This window comes from Octopus bimaculoides, chromosome 4 (genome assembly GCF_046866305.1).
Source record: "Octopus bimaculoides isolate indiv1 chromosome 4, ASM4686630v1, whole genome shotgun sequence".
NCBI classification, from domain to species: domain Eukaryota; kingdom Metazoa; phylum Mollusca; class Cephalopoda; order Octopoda; family Octopodidae; genus Octopus; species Octopus bimaculoides.
The window spans coordinates 23,615,481-23,625,480 of record NC_142931.1 but is presented as its reverse complement, the minus strand read 5'-3'; the positions used below and the strand labels follow the sequence as shown (position 1 = coordinate 23,625,480).

General features: G+C 35.7%; 1 protein-coding gene across 6 annotated transcripts in view; it reads right to left on the bottom strand.

Moving 5' to 3' along the window:
- Positions 1 to 10,000, bottom strand: part of LOC106882109 (tetraspanin-8-like) — a 719,463-nt gene that overhangs the window by 223,212 nt on the left and 486,251 nt on the right. For 5 of the 6 annotated variants that reach the window (XM_089350500.1, XM_089350501.1, XM_089350503.1 and 2 more), the window contains one exon: positions 2,145 to 2,339. In XM_089350500.1, coding sequence (XP_089206626.1) covers positions 2,145 to 2,339 — 195 coding nt within the window. Of the gene's footprint in view, positions 1 to 2,144; positions 2,340 to 2,997; positions 3,543 to 10,000 lie in introns of those variants that run through there. The other variant, XM_089350505.1, reaches the window with a different exon arrangement.

The following is a 10,000-nucleotide window of genomic DNA, read 5'->3' as shown; positions in this document are numbered from 1 at the left end:
ACAAGATATTGAAAATCTTCGTATTACTGCATGATTACTTGCATCAATCATTATATGATCGAATAAAATAGAAAGAGCGTGATCTCTCTCTCTCTCTCTCTATATATATATATATATCACACACGCACATATATACAAACAAATATATACATACATAAATATGCACACACACACACACACACACACACATATATATTGGGAGAAAGAGAGAGATCTAGCAATTTGTTGCCTACCATTAAGTTTGGCATTAATACAGCATGTTCTGTATGAAGAAACCAAATTACACAGCAAAACCAAATCAAGTACAAACCAGAAAATCACCAATCACAGGAAAATTCTTTACATGCATATATGACAACATAAATTCTATACAGGCGAATTACTTTAGAGCAGTGGTTGAAAAGTTCAACAACCAAAAGAAAAAATAGAACTATTTTTTTAAATCAGCCTTTATCTATTTTGTTTACTTACTATCAGTATGCGCCGTGGTGGTTTTGATTAACAGAATATGAAAATAAACTTCTTTTCTATCATGTATTCAAATCCCAAGCAGTAATACTCTTCTTGTAATATAGGTAATTTTAAGAAATAGTCATTACTGTGCAATGTCGATGTAGGAATTCATTCGCATTTGTTTTGACGTAGAATAAGTGTTTGGTGTTTGACTGCAGTGGGGTAATACCAGCTGCTTTCCATGTACTGCCGATGAAAGAGTCAGATGAGGCTCGGGCCAATATATGGGCAGTCTGGTGTTTAAAACTGAGAACACATCAACGAGTTAGACAAATCTCTTTCCTACACTCAGGCCCGTAGTCTGGAGTCACAGAAACATAGATATAAATCAAACCATTTTGAAACTTATAGTGACAATGGATTAACCAGGTTATAAAAAAAATACATAAACTTTAACCAGGGATATTGAATGCTTTTAACGTCTTAACATTTGTATCCGCAACTTTCTGGCTCTATTTAGATACTGTTTACGTTATAAAGTTATGATTCATTAAACTGTATCTACAAGGAACTGGGGGAGAAACTTGGCAAGCTTCTAGCCTTATATCAACCTAAAGATATGATAGAACATTCAGTGGATTTGGATGGAACCCGCGACCACATCGTTGAGAACAAAATAATCAACCACAAAGCCATGCACCGAGACAGAACTAGATAACTTAAGCAATAGAGAAGTAGATTTCATTTTAGATGGATATTCCCATAGGAATTAGTCTTATGAAATGCTTAAATGTTAAATATTTCCTGGGTGTTGAATTTCACTCGGGTGAAGAATTTACACGCCTGATTAATTTTACTGAAATCTTTAATTTTGCTTGGGTGTTGAATTATATTATGAGTATTTAATTTCAGTTTAGGTGTTGAATTAGACAGGGTCGTTGAATATTTCTAGTATGTCGGAGTTTTATTTGACTGACTTTCATTTTCAGAATAGTTTTATAAATTGCCGTCACAGAGTAGTAACATTAAAAACAGCTGTAAACTTCACAGCTGCAATAAATAAATAATTGTTAAAGCAAATATATAAATCGTTTTTAATCATGTAACTCGAAGTAGATAAAACTATAATTAAAGCGTGTAAGTACTGGGTTTAAAAAAGAATTCCTTTTGAGAGTTAAAAACGAAGGCTACTAGTAGGACCCAAAACCACATCTGTAAGCATACGAGATGTTCAACAATTAGACGAAAACAATATTTTGGAATTCTTTTTCCATTTAAGAAGTTTTGTTCTTAACAGTGAGAATTGTGTGTACTTTACGTCATTAGCATTCAGAAACATTGAAAGACGTGAGACATTTCATTTTTAACAGTTGAACACCAAATAGGTAATGCTATAAACAATAGCATGTAAATATTCTTTTCTACTCTAGGCACAAAGTCCGAAATTTTTGCCGGAGGGGGCCAGTCGATTATATCGACCCCAGAATGCAGCTAGTACTTAATTTAGCGACTCCAAAAGGATGAAAGGCAAAATCAACCTCGGTGGAATTTGAACTTTGAACATAAAGAGAGACGAAATATCGCTAAGAATTTCGCCCGGCGTGCAGTTCGCCACCTTAATAACATGTAAGTACTAGATTAAAAACTCTCTTTTGAAAGAAGTTGAATAATTAAACAGAAATGGAACTTACCGTTGCAAGCATACAGCGAACCTCTTTGATTGCCCCGCAACATCCGAGGAATGACAGTATGATGACAATGCTGCCCAGGGTTATAAGCATGAAAGCAACAGGCAAAAACAAGTTGCTGCCTAAAGATGTGATGCAGGCTGGCGTGTCATTGGCGCGTGTGTAGATACCAATGCCCAGTAATACACAACCACATATCTGATAAAGAAAAATTAGATTTAGTTGTGATATATGAATGCAGTCAAATAGGATATTATGTATAAGAAAACAAATCAAAGTAAACATTAACAGGTCTAGTTTGTTGTGAATCTGACATCAACACGCATACATATGTATAAATGACATTTACAAACTTTCACACGCATAAACATACGTGTGTGTGTGTGTGTGTTTGTATGAGAGAGAGATACACACAGTGTGTATGCACGTTCTAGTGCATACACTTTTTATCTGTTTCTTTGTGTCGGAGAACACACACACACATATATATATATCAGCCAATATATATGTAATAAGAGCACCTGGTATTTCCTGGTGGCCACTGAGTGTGAGGGAGATAATCGTTTCTACATACTTGTCAAGATTAAAAGACTGAAATTTAAAATCGGGCAACAAGGAACAAGAACTTAAAATTTCTAGCTTATATATATATATATATATATACTCATATGTGTATACATATATGCTTGCGTGTGTATATATCTATATGTATATATTATATATATGTTAATACGTGTGTATATATATATATATATATATATATATATATATATATATATATATATATATATATATGTAAAGTTGTTAAAACGAAGTCAAATCGAATAGTAATATTTTGAAATCCTTTAATGCATACCTTTCGGTCGGTCCACGAATTGTATCCATATTAATAATGTTATTATCAGCCCGAATATGCTTGAAGCACGTTCGAACCGGTGAACAAGCTGCTTACTGCGTTGTCACTGAAAGTACATACCGTTTGTAGACAAATGGGGTGTATACACCTAAATCAGCTACCAGCACCACCTATGCAGACTGTGAAATGCAAGGTTTTCAGAGTAATTGTCCCCTCTTCGGTCACAGACACCAGGCAGGCGGCACTACGAGCTGATTGAAGAGTGAATCTCTTATGCGTTTCGAGTTGCCACATGGCAGCGCTATGCAGCGGCTCACCTTGAGTAAATTACAGAGGGGGAGCGCTAAGCAGTGATAAGTAAAATTGTAATGTTTATTATCAATCCGAATATGCTTGAGGTGCGTTCGAACAGGTGTACAAGTTATTAGCGCCCCCCTCTGTAATTTACTTACGGTGGGCCGCTGAATGGCAACTGGAAAAGCATAGGAGAATCAATCTCTTCAATCAGCTCGTAACGCCTGGTGTCTGTAACTGAGGAGGAGATAACTACTCCGAAAACTTTGCATCTCACAGTCTGGGTAGGCGGCGCTGCGAGCTTATCTGGGTGTACACACGCCATTTGTCAACAAATGACATATTTTCCGTGACAAAACGCAGCGAATAGCTTGTTCACTGGTTCGGACGTGTCTCAAGCATGTTCGGATTGATAATAACATTACATTTTTACCTATCACTGCTTAGCGCTCCCCTCTGTAATATCCATATTAATCCTCCTAACTTCGTAGCCAGAGCCAAATTACACTTCTGACCATATGCGTTGAAATATTTCCCTCAAGTGAATCATATTTTGAAATGTTTCAACTGAGAACAAGCTTACGTAGTGGAGGTATTTCCAATTATATATTATACGGAGCTAAAATATACGTAGTAAATGGTTTCAAAATATTACTATTTAGTTTTTGACTTAATTATCACAACTTGTACAACCCCATGCTAGTCCAAGGCAGTTGGCCCAGAATCCACTTAACCAGATACTCTATAAGGGATTTTGAATCATTTGCCATATTATATTTGAATCGAGTCGAAAATTCTGGCACCGTGTACCACTTCTTAGCGTAACACGAAACATTATATATAGGGAGAATTCACAGAAAAAACAGAAGACGAAGACAGGTGGTGTACAAAACAACCAGATATATTAGTATAACGCTCGGGAAGTGAAAAAGTCTTTAACGTTTCGAGCCTACGCTCTTCCACAGAAAGGAACACGGAAAGAAAAAAAATAATGTGTAGTGGCTAGTGATCTATCATGGCGAATATATATATGTATATACACACACATACGTATATTTTATATATATATATGTATATATATATATATATATATATATATATATATATATATATATATGTATGTATATTATATATACACATCCGTATATTATATATATATATGTATATATACACACATCCGTATATTATATATATATATGTATATATACACACATCCGTATAGATATATACATACGTATATATACACACATCCGTATAGATATATACATACGTATATATATATGTATGTAAATATATACATATACATTCATACATATATATATATATATATATATATATATATATATATAGACATTTATATATGTGTATAAATAACCATATATGTATATATATGTGTGCATATATTTATATGTACACATTATTTTATGTATAAATTTATGTATATATATATATATATATATATTACATTATTTGTTGGTAGTGTAAAAAAAATCACAACACACGCAAGCCTTCCCTAGCACCCCCCCCCACACACACCCACACACACGCACACGTTTATACGTAGACATAAATAAGTATACATACATACACAGATATACAGTCATATATGTGTATGTCTTTGTATGTTTATATATTATTATTTAAGACATTCATATATCTCTCGATGTGTATTTAGAAGCCCCGATACCCTACATTCCTAGGAATAAATGCATGGATGCTGTAAAGTTCTAAGATTGGTGTATGAGAATTAAATATAGATTAGATTAAGCGATCAAAGGAATTTCTCGTTAAGACGGCAATCATAACCACTTCATACGGCATCTTCATATCAACTCATCAAATTAAATTGGAAGCCTCAGAATAAAGAAAATTAAATAAAAGGAATTCACGTCATTTTAGAAATAATTTCTTTTGTTGGTAGACCTTCTTTAAAAAAAAAGAGAAGAAAATATTTTCTTTAGCTTTTCCCCTGTGTAGTCACGTTACGATGTTAGAAGTAACTTTGGTAGGGCAATCGTAGGAGTGTCGTGATAGCTGTGCTGGAGTGGAATTAGTGTTCAGGCTAGCCTGATTGAATAGATTTACGATCAAATGATTTCCAACTATGAGATAGCTAACATCAATAAGAACACATCTATCGCTCCATCTAATTTTAAATACCTCATGATTTCGTTTTAAGGATTGGTGTATCTAGGCGTACATTGATGAGAACGACTTTCTGCTTTCTTTTTTTTTTTTTTCGTCTTTTTAAAGGTGGCTTTGTATGACTCGAAGATTTGGTTGCTATTTCTTGTAGGTTGAGCGAATGGGTAGAGGATTTCTGGTTGGCTGATGTAGTTACTGCTGCTGTTGTTGTTTAACCCTAGGTCAATCACGGTTGAATAGACTTCTGATCAAAGACATTCCACCTAACACAGTTCCGTGTTTTTAGTGGAAATAAGCAATACATTATCTTATGTGTCCTTCCCTTTTCTCAAATGCTATAGTATGATTTAAGGGACATTTGGATCTATGTCAAGTAGGTGAAGCGACCATATAAACCTTTTGTAAGTTGTTACTTTTGTAATTGTTTTGTTACAAGCCAACCCCGGTTAAACAGACTAATGTTCATATGTATTCCTGCCATGACTTCCTAGACTTTTTTGGGGGGGGGGGGGTATCTTGAACTATTTATGAAAAAATGTTCGCTTTAAAAAAATTGTGATTGAGAGATATTTGGCTTGTATCTCAACAGGTTGAGATAGCAACGACAGGCTCCCTATTTGTCATTAGTTTCTACGGTTGCTATATCAACATTAATATCACTATAAGGCAAAGGTGAATGTTTAGGTAGTAGTGGCAGCAGCAGTTGTCATTCTTGTGATGGTAGTAACCATAACAACCCAGTAGTGGTATTGCTACTTGTTGTGGGACTGATCCTGGAGCCATGTGGTTGGGAAGTCAGCTTCTTACCACACAGCCACACCTGCGCCTGTATGTATACATGTATATATTTATGCATGGAGGCGCAATGGCCCAGTGGTTAGGGCAGCGGATTCGCGGTCATAGGATCGCGGTTTCGATTCCAAGACCGGGCGTTGTGAGTGTTTATTGAGCGAAAACACCTAAAGCTCCACGAGGCTCTGGCAGGGGATGGTGGTGAACCCTGCTATACTCTTTCACCACAACTTTCTCTCACTCTTACTTCCTGTTTCTGTTGTACCTGCAATTGAAAGGGTCAGCCTTGTCACACTCTGTCACGCTGAATATCCCCGAGAACTACGTTAATGGTACACGTGTCTGTGGAGTGCTCAGTCACTTGCATGTTAATTTCACGAGTAGGCTGTTCAGTTGATCGGATCAACTGGAACCCTCGACGTCGTAAGCGACGGAGTGCCAACAACAACAACAACAACAACAATATATTTATGCATACATAAATACATTTACACACACACACACACATATGTGTGGGATTTTTTTTGCCATACTTCGTTTGGCAATGTGCTTCCTCACGTCATCCTTTTGGGTTCCATATATAATGAACGAGTCCAACACAGGTGCAGCCCTCACTCCTTCAAAGTGTCATATCCCAGACGTTTCTATAAATGAAGTGGGAAGGACGCAGAAAAGAATATGTGCCTGCTCACAATTACATGGACACCTAAAATAATTAGCAAAAGCATGGTAGTGCTATCAAGTCATACTCGTTTGCGAGAAACGGATGTAGATTTACATACACACACACACATATATACTTATGCGTATCTCATACAGTTGATGCATGTATGCAAAAAAATATGCTGTGCTGAACAGAACGCAAGCTAGAACATATTTCATAGTCATATTCATGTATAAACAAATTATTAGTCTCAGTTGTTTTATTTCAACCGTACTGTTGCATGTTTACTAATATTAAACACATTTAACAGATGGAAATTGTGTAAAACTAACTTTTAGCGCATTCCAGACATAGGCGAACTAGTCCAGGAACGCATTGATGCTGACTCGTACGTACACACACACATACACACACACACCACACAAATACATACATACACACATATGCACACACACACCACACAAATACATACATACACACATATGCACACACACACACACAAACAAATATATAACGCCCATTATATATATATATATATGTATATATATATATATATATATATATATATATATATATATATATATATATATATATATGTGTGTGTTTGTGTGTGTGTGTGTGTGATTGTGTGTGTGTGCATGTGTCTTCGTGTTTGGGCTTGTCGCCTAACTGCTTGACAACGAGTGAAGGTTTCTTTACTTCCGCGGCTCTGCAAACAGCGAGCTAAAGTGTAAATAATAAACTTTGAATAAGCACTGGGGTTAACCCAAAACAGTTCAAGGCAGTAAATCAAAATTCCATAAATACTTAATCTTATTTATTCGTTCCAATTATGAATGTTTTATAATTGAATGCTGTGAGTTAAAATCATCGTTTTTTCAACATTCGTCTATAATACTGAATAATAATAATAATAATAATAATAATAATAATAACAACAACAACAACATCGAAAAATACCCTAGGAATGAGAACCCTAGTTCGAAATTTCCCCAAGACACCTGATGAAGGCCGGAGGGTATATCAGCCGAAACGTTGTGTTAACAACAAACAAGATGAGGACAAATATCCGTCAAATGTAAATAATTTGTCTATTTATTAGGAAGTCTCATTTAAAATATTTTTTTGTGTTAATCTTGGAATTAAATGGTTTCGATTTACTGTCAAGTGAGTTTTGGCCAACGCTGTATATATATAATATCATAAGCCTGTTAAGGTAGAACTAAACGAGAGCAAATATAACAGGAGGAAAGAGAAAACGCTTATAAACAATAAATGAGGAATCAGCAGCTTCTGGGACCAGGGCAGGACTTCATATTGGAAACTGCATACCACTGACGAACTGTCACGATGTTCTATCTATTTGCTAGAAATAACTGGCAAATTTCCATCTTGTTCCTCACTAAGACCATCATGTTGGATAATGTAGTCCCAGATATATCAAGTATGAAATATTTACGAAAATATGATGGGATGGTCATTGCATAATATTTGCGATGATAATCCTGATAAATGAGGGCTGGTGTGTGTATAGTTTAACAAATCCAACAACGTGAACATTGACGCTTAAAATTTTGAAAATATAAGGCATTTAGTATGGAGGTTGTAAGTTTATCGACTTATGTAAAACTGTTCAGAGGTTTGCCTTAACTTCTAGAAAATTCTGTCCACTGGACGGTTCTACTAATGAATTTAATTAAAACTGCTGGCTTGTGGTTGTTTAGCGGGCTTATGATGAAAGGTTATACTATTCCGAACATCCTGTAGGTCTTTCAGTGAATATTATTTTTCTTTGCAGACTTAATCTGTGTCACATACCAACAGCAATACCTAGCTCTTGGGTGACTTTAACAGCAACACTGTTGGATGTTTTTAAAAGTATTTGTAAACGCTGCCGCTCTTTCTATGACTAAGCTGTTAAAAATATCTGGGTCTACATTAGCGTCCTTCTTCAGATGGTAGGAGGAAGATTTCTCTTGTATTGCCACACTCTCCGGTTGCTTAATTTTATCTTAATAATTTAATTAAAGGCACTCACTTTAATTAAAAGCACTCACTTATGGACCCAATATTAATTTGGTGAATGCAGCAGAAATGATTGATATTCGAGTGCGTGCATGCACACACATAAGCAAATTCAGAGAAACGCACTAATGCGCATGCGCATAACAACACACACATGAAATACATATATACAGAAGCATACATATGTACATAGTCAATAGTGTTTAGGGTTTCTTTCGGACATTTTGGATTGATACCGTTACCCATCACTTTGAATAAAATTCATGTTTATGGTTGTCGCTACAAAGAGTTGTAGTTCTGGGATATCGAATCAAAGAAGAGAGTATATAGCGTGAGTTATCGGGGTTGGGTGGATGAGAGACATGGGCTGACGAGAGCAGTAGAGGTGATTGAATCATGTGGGACACAGCTTGACAATTCAACAGAGAGAGAGAGATGGAGAGAGAGGGGGGAGGGAGAGAGAGAGAGAGTTACGGCTGTGTTGTGCTGCATGCATACAGTTAACTAGAGTGTTGTATCCAGTCCATTCTTTGACGGCCAATCTCTCTCTTCTCTTCAGTAGTTCATGTTAGGATGGTCTTGGGCAGAGATTGGTGGCACATTGTATGCCTATCATATGATATTTCTGGACTTTATTTTCGACGATAGGTGTCTTTGCACTTTCAGTTTTTCTAGTATTGCAGCGTCTAAAATGCCGCTTAATTTCTATACTTTTCTCCATAACTCTATGCATTGACCACGTTTCTAGCCTGTATAACCACTGAAATACAGTTGTAATGCTTTATAATCAATATGAAATGTCATAAGAAATTGTGCATTTTTAAAGATGTTAAAGTTGACAGCAGAATCAACTAGTTTCAGCTTACGTCCCCATAATATAATTTCCTGCATTTACGAACTTATATACAGTAAAAATCTATGTGATTTTAGTACTCAGTACAGACACAGTCAATACAGCGGTGAAATAGAGACCGAAGAACTTTAAAAGTATATATTTGTTTATTTATGAGGTGTAGGGATGAGATAGTCGAATGACTGAGGTATTGCAATACTGGCTCATCGTACTTGAACCCCGAATTTGAT